The following is a 14,601-nucleotide window of genomic DNA, read 5'->3' as shown; positions in this document are numbered from 1 at the left end:
CATACCTTGTACAATATAATAAAAAACGATATAATTCACCATAACATTTATAATACACAAGTTTTAAAAATTTTAAATTTTTGTTCCTTTTTCATTAGATATAGAAAAATTATTTTAAAAGTTCAATATGACAATTGAAACTAAGGAAACCTAATGCGATAACGTTGCAGTTTCAAGGTGACGTTGTAACCCACAGGCTCGAATATCGATGCTAAATATCCCAAGAAAGAAGAAACTCAAGGGCACTAGCGGTGTTAAAAAAAAAGCACGAAACACCTGTATAGATCACTCCATATTTTAAAACTTCTCATTCTATATTAATTGAAGAGAAATCCTTTCGCTTTATCTGCAACTACAAATGTAACTAGTACTTATGTAGAAAATCAAATTTAATTGTACATTCACTCTCACTTAGAGTTAAAACGTAAACTTCATTTGCTTTTCTCCATAATCTGTAGAAACACACGCATAGAAGGAAAGGAATACTGGGGATTACACATCGCACATGCAGACATAAATAGAAAATGATCTGCTATGTTAATTTATTGTCCTTAGCAACCAGACAACAGGCTGTAATTCACAACTAATTTTTTCTTCTTTCTTTACTGTTTAATGCAACGTAATATTTTGGTATTACTTATTTACAGTAACGTCTGAAATTCATGTTAAAGAAGTTAACAATTCAATTCCTTTTTTATTTACGAATCAAAAGATAACACTTGAATTTAAACGCTCATGTTGCTTACCTGTGTAGTAATAAAAAAAATATGTATATATATAACGCAAAAACTATTGGACACACCTCGTAGTTTCGTATTTTTTTCTTTCTAATGTTTTGTCATCGAAAAAAAACAAGACAAAATGTCACAACACTGAAACAAACTATATATATATATATGTAGACAGATGTACGTTAAAAAAAAAAAAGTAAGTGATCTTTCTTAAAAAAAAAAAAAAAATGTACAGAACTAAAGAAACACTAGTAATGAAATCCGCTTCAATTACCGCGTGTGCTGTATGCATATGATATGAAGTACATACATTGATTACGGTTCGATAAAGAACCTCTTTCTTTAATTAAACCAACAACGTTATCACTGAAAATATGCAAGGATACATTATATGTTACAACTGCCCTACGAATAGCAACAATCTTACTAGTTAGGAGATATTTGTTAGTATTGTTTTTTTTAACACTTACAGATTTTTTTTTTTTTACCACAGCACTTTCTGCTTTTTTAAACTTTTAAAGAAACAATACCGATATTAACAGTACAATAAAAGAAAAAAATCAACACCGCTTTCTTTTGCACAAGTAGTTCGTTTACATTTCTTTTATTTTAAATATATAATATTGATGCAAATTTATGAAGATTTAAATTTCTAGTTAAGATTCGCACAGGACACACTTACATGCTTGTTTATATCATATATATACTCGTGTAATATATATATATAGATAGATAGGAAGATTATATGTGTGATGATCCATTTAAGTACTGGGACCTTACTTACGTACTTAAGATTAAAAAACATGAAATCAATCTATCTTTTGAAATTGGAAAAACAAAAAGAATTGATAAGAATAGTGAAATTTAAAACAAAAAAAATCTAAGACGTAGTCACACACCATGAAGAGAGAATACGGAAAATTGAAAATTTATGGCCGGCAATAAATTGTCTAAGAATTTCTTACATTATCCATTATTACACCAATGTTTATTTTACTTTTATTTGTTTATTTATTTTGTTATTTTACTACATGGCATGGACTTACTCCTGAACTTGAAAGACACTAGCGCAAAAATGTATATTCCCTTCTAGGTTGAACTGCTGTCAGATATACACTTTCAGGAAACAAAAACATGTGTACCACCACTGGAAAAATTTTAGATATTTTTTAACTGACAAATGTATTCTTTATGTACTCAAGAAAAAAAAATTAATTCATAAAATGTCACAATGCACTAGTTCATTAATTAATTAATGTATGTTTTTACATTCATATGCAAATCAACAACAAAAAAGAAAAAAGTTTTTAAAAAAATTTGCTCAGTCGCTATCTCATGCTTAGTTTTAAAAAAATGGGAAAAAATACGCAATATGTTGATTTACATTTTAAGTATCACTCATATTATGCAAGCATTCTTTTTAACAAACAACAAATGAACTAAACTGAAATCTGAAGCTTAGAATTTTGTTGGTTTCCTTTTTGTTTTGTATTTATAATAATAAATATTTCGACATCACAAACAACACTTTTTTTTTTTCAAACTCTAAACATTTTTACTCAGCTTGAGAGAGGAGGGGAGAAAAGCACTGCAATGCTATTAAGTTCTTATCACTTTCTTAGAAGACAATTAAAAAAAAAAAAAAAATGAGTTGTCTGAAAACCAGAACTCAAAAGAAACATTAACAAGTAAGCATTTGTATTAACATGAGGCATTTTTCATTCGCTCTCCCTCTCGCACTAATTCAGGAGGCTTCATTTATTTATTTTTTTTTTTTTAACCGTCCATACACACACATCATCACTCGTAACACACACAGCTCCAGCAGAAATTGAAAATTAAGGCATTTTACGTTATACTTCAACCTCTTTTAGGTTTTAGCTATTTCTTCTTCTTCTTCTTTCTCTCTTTCGACTGATTCTTTAAGCAGTTTGGTTCTTTGTTTCTAGCACATGGACATGTACACTTGAATAACATTTGAATTCAGTCCACTTCGATTTCATCACGAGTTCTTGGAGGCGTGTCCAAGTAGATTTTCAATGCCTTCTCCTTACGGGGTGAATAAGTGGAGATTGTGCTACTGGCTTTGTTGAAGCGAGAATTCTCTTTGCTCATAATCTCTTTCCGTTCTTCGCTCGTCAACTGTTTCAGTTCCTCTCGAGAATCTCTGCAGAAAAGAACATTCACAGTTAATATATAATGAAACCAGTACAGAAAACAAAAAAATTTAGGAATGATCCACAAAATGCACCAAAGGACTGTGATCTCGGCCAATAATTAGTATTTGGATCAGGGGTCACAAAATTTTTGAACGGCCTCTAAATCGAGTTTTCGTATTTTTTACAGAATAAATACATCATCCTAAGTTAAGTGATAGTTTGGGTTTGGGTACACTATATGTAGTTCTCCAGATATAAGGCCTACAAGAATAATTTTACCTGAAATATACTGGATCTTCTGATCTAATAAGTATAGCACAAACACTATGTAGATAATGTCGCACATGTAGGTCAACCTTGATAAAATAGATAAATAAATAATAATAACTAACTGAACCTGCGCTCTCTACACAGCGCATCATTCGCATATGAGCATGAATATCCTTCTCATTCCTCACATCTGTACATGTCCCTTTACAGACACAAGTGAAAAAAGTCTTGATTTAAAAAAAATCGGCAAGGCGTATCATAAAGGGGGCCTCAATATTTCGCACCGTTTGCAAGATTTGAGCCTACTTCCGGTTGGAGTTTCTAATTCATGCAAGACCAGTGTTTTCTTTCTTCTCCCATGCAGTATGTAATAAGCAAACACATTACATACGCAATTAATTATAATCGCAGTTATATATGATGTTCATTGGGCAAATCACTCCAAAAATAAAGATTCATCTTACTGGTTAAACTAGAGAAATTGTTATCGTTCCTTTTTCATTATTATTTGCCCATGAAATAAATGCCTGAGACATATGCAACCCCTACATACAACAGCGTGGTGTTGGAATGTATAACGCGTAGAATATTTTTTTTTTTTTTTTTTTTCATTTCAATGCTTCCATGCGTACCCTAAAAAATGTAACAAAGAAATAACGGCCATGTTTTTAAAATATTCAATTAGAACTGGACAATCTACGCAAAATTTCCAATCGATCAGTGTAAACGTCATCTTTCTATAGCCTGTAGTTTCCGAGATCTCATTCTCGAAAGGATTGGCCACAAACATATAAATTTCCACAACATATAGTTTAAAAGAACTCGGAATATGGAAGCACAATTCATGTGCATTGATTTTAGAGAAGGCTTATTAAAATACAAAGGCTTTGAACAATAATTTTATATCATAAACTTTGTGAAAAAGATCTAGTTAACTGATTTATTTAAAGTACTCGTACTTAAAATGTTTGTCTCTGATAAACGTGAAATCACACATAACCGTAAATGAAAGATTTGAAAGCCTTTGTATACGTTGGAGCTCGGGCGCTTTTAATTGCTATTGTATCATTTTAATAGATAGATAATAACGAGTATGCGTTGGAAATAATTCAGTACATTTCACATCGTGTAGATATGTTTATTTAATTTTTTTAATGTTTGTTGGTGCCAGCAACTATGCAATTCGAATAATACCGCTAATATTAACACCTCTTATGACGGAAACGTTAGGAACTCTTCCTACTGTGGAAACAGTTCTTCCTTCATTTTTTAAGAAGTCAATCTTTTTATAATAAAGAACGCACTCCATTTACAACATAGCTCACCAAGTGGCTTATCATTTTACTTTCGTATGCCTCAAATTCAGTGATTTTTGCACGTGTAACAGATGAAGCATTCGTTCATCTAAACGATAAAAATAAATAAATAAATAAAATAAGAAAAGGTCTTTCAATTCTATTTAAGCAACCGAATGTTACATCCTTAAGTATTTTATACAGCTAACAAAATTAAATGACGTGACTATACGCCAATGCAGTAATTCTCAATCTAGGAGGTCTCGAAGATAAGCGGACGAGATAAATATAATTAGAATCTATTTTTAAATATTATTTTAAATTTTGTTCTGATTGGCACACTTTTATTTTTATACATATTGTTAAGAACAACGAAAAATAGGTCTACCAAACATTTGAAACAGGTGCAGAGTTGTTTAAAAATCAATTTAAATGAAAGAGGTACGATATGAAACTAATGAGAACTGCATATTGAAATACAATTAAAATTGAAAGCTAATGAGATACCTGAGCATGGTGTGATTACACTAGTGCGGCAACGTCCGGTTCCATCTTCGTGACGCACATTGTCATTTTCAACTGATAAGCGATTTCTTGTCTTCGTTTTAACGCTTACCATGGAAGAAAAACCACTCCGGCCAATGGTGTTCATTTTGAAACAGTATGATGGATCGGATTCGATATTTGTAATATGAATGAACTGACCAAATTTGGTTTTAATCCATTCGATTTTTAGGGAAGTTACTGTATCCACTATATACAAAAAATGGACTCTACTATTATAGAAATATATGGATATCATGAGATCTCTGCAATAGGTATATTAAAAATCCCACCACACAAGCTTATCACAAACCAGAAATTATAAAGGGGTCGCAGGCAGGAGGATGTGATAAAATGGGAGGTCGTGATAGGAAAAAAAATTAAAATGAAATCTTTGAGTTTTACGTCCCATGGTTATGCCGGTTAGGCTAAAGGAGATGGTGATGATGAGTGATGAGTTAAATGGTGGAATGAAGAAAGTGGGAGGAAACGGGAGAACCCCGAGAAAACCCACGCACACGGTGTTTGTCCACCACAAAGTTCACTTGGCGGGAGCTGGGATCGAACCCGGGACCCCAAGCACCAGAGGTGAACGCTCTACCACTGAGCCACCACGGCCCGTCGTGATAGGAATTATGTTGAGAACAACTGTCCTAATGTATACTTTGTTTTCATGCTCAATTGTGTTATAAAAGAAAAGAATAAACAGTGGCGAAAGGATCGATGTTTCAGATCGAGAGCATAGTCATATTTTCGAAGAGGTGATAGTTTAATGCAGTATTTCCATCCACAATGGCGAATAAATCAATTATAATAGAAGTACTATAGCAGTACAATAATCTCACGAAAGGAACAATCCCAAGAATTGAATCATGATTAACAATCGTTTGGAGGCTATTAGATTGTTTCCAAATTTGTAAAAAATGCTTCAACAGTACAATGACGGAATTAATCAAACTGTATTAGAATGAACTGAAGCAAGAACAAAGTGGATTAAGAATTTTCAGCCATGAAGCCAGAGTATATCTCAAGTTAACAAAGAAAGTCAGTCAGTGTAAATGAGCCAAATAGCACTATCAGCGTAATACAGTCTAGTATATCCAGATTTTGCTTTTATTCCAATGTACTTTAATGATTACATAGACTACGAAACGAGAGCGTGTCTCTCAGCATTCAGAAGTCGAATACATTTTATTTGTAGGTCACATGAAACATGTTACCGTGCTCCCTGAAATTACCAACAGTAAAATACTTGCATCACATTACAGAATATTAATTTTTATGCTGAAAGACAATATATTCTAATTACACAAAACTACAGCAATCAGTATGAATTAGAAAGCCATGTTTTAAGAGCAGCAGCTCATATTTTTAAAGCTATTACAGGAAGCCATAGCAGTAGGTTTTGTTTCCTGAAAGTAGCGATCTCATCATTAAACCGTTCTGAACCTCAATACAAACATTTATGAACGGTTAGAAATAAGGAACATAAACCTACCTTTGTACTTTGAGATTTTATACATTACTTGGATATTTCGATCTCCTCTGAGATCTTTGCCAACAGTCAGCAGGTTTAGAGTACATATTCATAAGAAACATATAGCTTCAGTTAGTAGAAAGTTCAGGAATGTTAAGCGATGGGATCATAAATTTTAATAAATAAGACCTATTACTGTCGATGTGGATAGAATTAAAATGTAAGAGTTGCTCTTAAAACATCTCTAACTCAAAACACGGCTTTTAAATACATTCATATTTGTTGCTGTATTTTTAAAATTTCAAAAAATTGTTAATTAACTAGTAACACCGAATAACGGCTTTGTAGTCTATCATTAACAATAAATAGTTGTTTCTTACACACTATCTATCTATCTAGATATAAAGGTAACCACGAAAGTTCTGTCGCTTTTTCATCCACCACCTTCGAACATTGATATGTCAACTAAGACATACTTGGAAGTTCAAAAATAGTTCCCATCAGCATTGACGACCTTCTACCAACGTTTTGGAAGGCCATGGATTCTATCGTGGTAGAACTTGGTGGGCTGCGGAGCGAAGGTATCACATCTACTAGGGATCTGAACTGGCGTCCTCTAAGGTGATAATTCAAGGAATAGAACAGGTGATAATCGGACGGTGCAATGTCCGGAGAGTATGGCGTATGCAATAGTGTTCCCATTCAAGGCATAGAATGGTGTCCCGGGTCATCTTAAGTCACGTGGGGTATAGCGTTGTCCTATAAACAGGAAGACCCCTTTGCGATTCAGAAGTGCTGGCTCCAGAGTTTTGAGTTTTTCTTGAACAAGGCTCAACTGTTGACAATACACAGTTGCATTGATGCTTTGACCAGCTGGATGCAAGATGCCGCAAACAGTCCACCAAACACCAAACACAGTTCTTCTGGTGCAGTGCTGGTTTTGACTGTTTCGGAACCGGTTCATGGGATGCTAATCAATGACGACGGCGCCGTGGAGCTTCGTACAGTATCCACTTTTCATCACATGCCAACACCCTGTCCAGAAATGGCTCCTTCCTCAGGCGAGACAGTAAAGAAACACAGGTGTCTGCTTGCATTGCCTTCTAGCCCGGAGTCAAATCATGTGGGACCCACCGACCCAACTTGTAGTGCTTCCCAAGTTGATGGGGATGCTGTCGAATGGTTTCTCCACTCACACTGAATTGTAGTCCCAGTTTCTCACATGTCTGGCCACTGTTCCCCTCAATTGCTGCCTCAAGATCTTCATTTTGAACACGTGTTGGTCTTTTGGCACGTGGTGCGTCTTCTAGTGTTTCGTCACCGTCCTTAAACTTATTAAACCACCGCTGCACTGTCCGCGTAGTCACAACACCCTCACCAAAGGCCTGCCACATCTTCCGCCCCGTTGCAGGGGCGTTTGACCCCAGTTTGAACTCGTACAGCAGACACGCCCTTATGACGCTTTGTGGAGGTCCCATATACACTCTGTCCTTACTCAAGTTCACGGTGTAATTGAACTGCCACAACCAGGCAGTATGTTAGATATACCCACACCAAAACTGACCTTCGCCTTATCTCCATTCGCATTCAACTCACGGTGTAAGGGTCAATTGAACACAGACCACAAAAAGCGACAGAACTTTCTTGGTTACCTTTATATATATTATACCTACAACTTGCTCTGAAAAGCAATTAAAAAAGAAAAAAACTGTGATTTCTGAGATAACCTGCCTGAAAATGTCTCAGGAAGGTGAAAGAACGAAATGTCGCTGCAGATTATACATGAACAAAGCATTCGAGATAAATAACTATTAAGCATTTAAAATATACATTCTTAAATTATAGGAAACTGTCATTTTAAAAAACAGTACCTGTATAATCAGATTGATCTAAAAATCTTTTTTCAGTAAGGGACTATCTCACCGATAAAGGTAGGGATATGTTTCGAAACAGTATAAGATTTGAATATAATTTTGCGTCCCATTCACCAGCGAGATTATATGAGACATGTACCTACAGTTTAACGTAGAATCGAACCATATGAGCTTCAGCCAGGAATCGAACCGGGTCCCCCACGCCAAAGGCGCGTAGCTATCTATATAGTTACGTGGGAACTCTGGAAACAATGTAAGAAAATACACAGCAAGAAGTATTACGTGGTAAGTTCTATTTAATTACTGAATACCAAGCGTCAATTTGTTGTTCGATAAGCATAATATTTTCATTTAAATTTTGTTTTCTTTTGTAGTTTATGAGTTGAGTTTTGGGTCAAGCAATCTCCTAGTTAAATTTTCGCACCACTCCTTCCAAATTTTCTGTCATACTAGTGCTTTGAAGGGTTAATATAAATGAGTAAAAAAAACTTACCGATAGAAGATGACATGACCGTCGTCATAAATATTGAATGGCCAGTGGGTATTGGTAGTAGATAATGTATTGTTGGCAGATAAGTTCCAGTCTAAATCAGTGTGAATACTCAGAATAGACATCTCATAGGGAAACGAGCCTTTTGCTTTTGCGAAGTCTATGTTCTCTTCAGGGATGCCACTGATTTCTGAGATCTACAAGAAAATGATTACAAAATTAGGAAAGAATTCTTATTCTCATTAGTATCATTAAAAGCAACTGGTTTTAAAATAAAATAAAACCTTAAAACTCTTCAACTTTTCACAAAAAAGCATGACACACTACAACTAAATACTTTTCAGATCTTTCTTTAGATGTAGCAATATCATCCGCATACATAAAAATTTGGCTGGACTTGAAGTACATAGTACCCCTGTAAGTAATACCTTTTACCACATAATGTAAAAGTAAAAATAAAATAGAGCTGTTGATAGGGTACCTCCTTGCTTAACTCGATATTAAAATTAAATATTTTACGTTTATTATTGATTTTTACTTTCACTTATATATTATTCAAGGCCAACATAATTAATCAACATAACTTCAGCGTTGCTATCAAGTCACGATAATTTCCTGCCGTTTCCTCCTAATCCCTGTACTTCCTGGAGTATTACCAGAAGCTTGCTTAGAATCTACAAACAAAATATTAACTCTGTCATGTTCAATATGTACAAATCAAAGCATTATAATAATAGATTTTAAGATTAATACAATCTATTATAATAACTGATTTATCAATTACATAAGGTAACTTAAAGCTACTTTTTTTGTTTGTTTGTTTGTTGTTCTCGCCAACGATAGCTATTACCAAAAGGTAATTTTACAGAACGAATATGCTCATAACATAAAAATACATATAGGCAACAAAGCAACAATATATTCTCATACATTAGAAGACAATAACGTAAAAAAAAGTAACATTTTAAAGTCGTAGACATATTTTGATTGCCCAAGATATATTTTGATTACCTTAAAAATTCCCCTCAGAAAGAAACAAACTCTTCTTGTACAAAATAAAAGACGAATACTGACCAAAGAATATACTGTTTAATAAATAAATAATACCTTTACAGTTTCGGCTAAGTATCTTTGTCTTCATCCGACACATTATCAGATATTTTTCTCTTGTACTAGAATCTGCAAAACAGTACGAAAAGGAAACCTTAAGAAGTGGGGTGAGTTGCGCGTGAGATGTCCGAATTTGCTGAGGACGGTGTCAGGGAACACGAAACAAGTTAATGCTACATCAAATATTAAATGCAGTAAATAAAATAGAACGTTAACAAATTATAAGCATGTATCAATTCATATCCTTAATTAGTACATTATATTAGAATGAAAATGTCTTTTCCATTTGATAACACTGTATTGCTTACTCAAGAAATATTGAGCCTCTTGAAGCAAAAGCTATTTCTTTTTCATTAAAACTAATAAGATGTAATAAGCGTACCTTTTTCTTGAGTTCCTCTGCCGACGAATCAGCCAGTGCTATTTCCTCTAAAGGTTTCACTTCCAATGTTGACGGACACCACTGGGCTACAAACAGAACTAAGTCATTGGGCGTTTTGGCGATTTCTTCTCCAGGCAACTCTTGCAAGAACAGCTCCCAATTGGAAAACACAAAAATATCGTCCTCGAAACGTTGATCATCCAAGTACACTTTTCCTGGATTTTTCCAACTCTTTTTCCTCAAGCGACATCTGTAAATACATATTACAATTTTAACAATTAGCTACTGTAGTTTATTATTATTATTATTACAGCCCGGATTTATATGCAAAATGCATGTTTATATTAACATATAGAAACGCATGGAAAGTATTTTTTTTTTCTTTCCGACAGACTTGTAAGGATTCATATGACACACATGTGTTAGCGCACATAAGTGCATATTTTGAGTGAATTTCGATATGAACGCATATTTCGCAAGCTTTGCAGTATACTGCATATTTCTGAATTTTATTGCTGCATACTAGCCAATTTCAGAGTATATCACAAGAAAGTAGGTTATAGTTAAAGTGAACTGAATCACTTGTAAACGCAGATGCAGATTTATGTGACTTCTGCTGATGTAGAAAGAAACTTTCCGATCTACAAAACGTTTCTCACTGATAAGCGCAATGGGTTTACAGAAGAAAACCTAAGGAAGACGTTCATAGTTCACTGCAACAGAGGTCACTAAGGTATTGAAAGAAATTGAAATTTTATTTTCTTAGTATATATATATATATATATATATATATATATATATATATACTGTATATATCAGTACCAATGTTAAATGCATATTTTTATATTTTTCATGCATATCTTGGGGTTTATTTGTGCATGCAAATTCGGGCTCTATTATTATTATTATTATTAAATTCATTTTCAAATGTTGTATAAAAATATATTAGACTCCTGAATACATAATTTTTATTTTTGAATCTAATTTACATCATCTGTCCTTAGATCTTTTTGCTCATGCACTGTAAAAATACGGCTTTTTCCATATGATTCTTTTAGAGCTGTTAGAGAATTTTTCGCCAATTATCCTGTATTATCATCAAAGAGCTAATACTATTCACATCTGAAGCTGATAGATTTTTTTGTCCAAAGAAACTTATCACTCCACATACCTCGCATGTAGCGATATTTTCTGTGGCAGCACACATTTTGTGAAGTTACAACCAGCACACACGCGGTACTACGATATTCTCAATAGCACAGTTGAAAGCTTACTGACTCACAGATTGCGTGACGTAACAACGGTGGCACTCAGCCCACTACTACTAGTGCCACATCACGACGATTATTTTTCGAATTACTTTCGTACAAGAAACTAACCTGTTAACCGTTAAGTAAGTGCTCAGTAGTCATAATAAAAATTTGCTACAAAGAATGCAGAGCGATTTTTTTTCTTTTTTGCAATCGGGGAACTAGTTTTCAGTAGACTTTAAAGAAAAAAAAAAAATCCACATACCTTTCTGGTTCTATTTCTAACGAGCATTTCTGCTTGAGTTCTTCTAGGATCGCTCTTTTGACTTCGCCCACTGTTTCACCTTTAGCAATTATCCACTCACACAAAAATTTAATGGGCTGTAAAGAAAGAAAACAGAGATAGTTATTAGAATACAACTAAAATGGAATTACATTCATACTTGTGTGCTGAAACGATACGTGCTTGAAAAGCAATATACTGAAAAATAAGAAAATGTAAGTTTAACGATAACGTACAGCTATTAAATTAAGGAGGGAAATATAACACATATTTATAGGTCATGTAAGAACTAGTAAAAAACTGAAATGAAATCTTTCAGTTTAACGTCCCTCGATTATGCCCCTTAGGCTAAAAGAGATGGATGATTAAGGCAAGTGAATGATGGAAGAATATGGAATGATAATGTGGGAAAAACCAGAGTAAGCAAGAAAACCCACGGACACGATGCTGTCCACCACAAACTTACTTGATCGGGGATCGAATCAGTGATCCTACGCACCATCGGTAAGCGTTCTGCCACCGAGCCACCGTATCCCCTATGTAAGAACTAGTACGATAAATTATTCCTTATATTACCATTTTCAGTAACCGTTACATATATTAACTGGATTGATGTGCACTAAAAGTCTGTGTAAGTTAGCAACTTATCATTCCTTAATAAATAAATATTTTTTTTTTCTTTTTAGAAAGAGGTAGTACCCCCTCTTTCAGGAGCAAACTTTCCCAACCAGTGTATCGCGTATCTCCATGGGGTCTATTGAGAACTGTGTCCCCATGGGATAGTGGGTAATATCGTGTCTGTGGATTTTCTCGGGATTCTTTCTTTTCCTCCCACATTATTGATCCACGAATTCTTATATCATTTATTTACACAATGATAATTTGTTTTCTTTACTCTAAAGGAAAATAACACAGGGATGTTAAAAAAAATAACTCTTGGAATGTGCGTGGCGTGGCACTATGGTAATGACTCTCACGTGCGTGTTCTGTATTCGAAAATGTGTTGGAATGGGTAGTAAACCAGTTAAATCACTCTTCACGAAACAACATATGTATGCGTTATGCTGTTTGTGAAAAATGAACTAGCAGTAATAGTTGTCATTGTCGTCTATGTCTATTGAATTTAAAATAAAAATAATTTTCGTAAAAATGCTCAAAATTTCACATCTCCTGCTTAAAACCCGTGTGGTATCTATTTTACAAGAAAATTCCTTTCTAGGGTTTCAGAATCGAATCACCCACACACAATCTCTGAACATGAGATGATGTCATTAATTACAGACTCCATAACAATCCTATCATTCTATCAACACAAGTCAATGCCGCTCAAGGTTTTTATCGACTAAGAAATCCTTACCTCGGTTGAATTTGGAAGCAGCTGGTAGACTTTCCCCCGATGTTCGCCTTCCCTTAAAGCCCGTCCTAGCTTAATGGTGAGTCGTTCCTCGTCCCTGTACGAAGTCAGACTCTCGCTCATTCTGGAACATTCCATTTCCTGGTTTCCTGAGTACGTTCGATAAATTTTAAAATATTCTATGGGGACTCCAACGTGTGGCTCCAGTTTCTTCTTCAAAGTTCCGAGGAGTATTCGCTTATCCACCAGAACCTTTAACACTAGAAAAACAAGGTTACAAATTAACAATTATTCTGGAAACGAACACAAGACATTAAAATGTGAGTGAACTAACAATTTCAAAAAGTACAATTTATTTCGATAGATGATTGATGAAAATGGAGAACTGTTTAGCACACTACATGTAATAAAAGAAATATTGACGAAAGCTTCAACATACACTGCATTTTAAACTATAATGTGTTATAGTTTCGGATATCTAACATATCCTTCATCAGACACTATATAGACACTATAGAACATAAATGAAGATACAGACATACATACATACATATATATATATATATATATATATATATATATATATATATATATATATATATATATATATATATATATATATATATATATATATATATATATATATAGTCATCTTTAAGAAAAAGTGTGTGTAAGTTCTATTGGCCGAAGCCTTCAGCCAATCTCGTAGGTTCCTGTGTCCATTTTCCAACCAATCATGTGCTGCCATTTTTGGTCCTTGTAAGAGCCTTTTTCAATTTCATCTTCCTGTCTATGCTATCCGAAATTCTCTGCCATAATTGATTAATAGATAATCTTCTGATACCATTTCGTAACCAGACCCTCTCCTTGTTTTATTGGTCATGTCTACAAAGTTTATTCTTCCATTTTCTTCCAACTCCATGTCTAAGCTTACGCCTTTCTCTTTATCCTTCACACTATCCTTGAACTTTCTATAGTGTCTACATAGTGTCTGATGAAGGATATGGTAGATATCCGAAACTGTAACACATTACAGTTTAAAATACAGTGTGTGTTGAAGCTTTGGTCAGTGTTTCTTTTGTTACAATATACAATCAAAAACCATGGATAGTGTTATGACACTACATGTAATAACAATTTGCGAGAACAGTGATTTGGGAAAGATTTGTTTATTCTTATGCATTTATTAATATTATTTTACAAGAACTGCGATCGATGGCTTAATTTGGTGCTGTATGATAGAAAGAATCCAACCCTCCTTTAATGCTTCAAAGAGAGGTCCTCCAAAAACGAACGAAAGAAACCTCTTATTTTCAAGTACGGTATCAACATAAACTGTATCCACTAAAACAATATCATAACCACTGAGAAACAAAAATTACT

At 34.0% G+C, this 14,601-nt stretch overlaps 1 protein-coding gene across 1 annotated transcript in view; it reads right to left on the bottom strand.

Moving 5' to 3' along the window:
* Positions 1–949: 949 nt before the first annotated feature.
* Positions 950–14,601, bottom strand: part of LOC145662358 (ubiquitin carboxyl-terminal hydrolase 47-like) — a gene marked incomplete in the record, with an annotated part of 33,523 nt that continues 19,871 nt past the window's right edge. Inside the window, 5 exon segments of the mRNA XM_081727868.1 lie at positions 950–2,898; positions 8,843–9,036; positions 10,332–10,581; positions 11,847–11,962; positions 13,222–13,478. Of these exon segments, the coding sequence (XP_081583994.1) occupies positions 2,715–2,898; positions 8,843–9,036; positions 10,332–10,581; positions 11,847–11,962; positions 13,222–13,478 (1,001 nt within the window).

The sequence above is a fragment of the Thermobia domestica genome, chromosome 10 (assembly GCF_964235325.1).
Source record: "Thermobia domestica chromosome 10, izTheDome1.hap1.1, whole genome shotgun sequence".
In the NCBI taxonomy this organism is placed as follows: domain Eukaryota; kingdom Metazoa; phylum Arthropoda; class Insecta; order Zygentoma; family Lepismatidae; genus Thermobia; species Thermobia domestica.
Note: the sequence above shows the minus strand (reverse complement) of the source record. Positions and strands in the feature narration are given on the sequence as shown.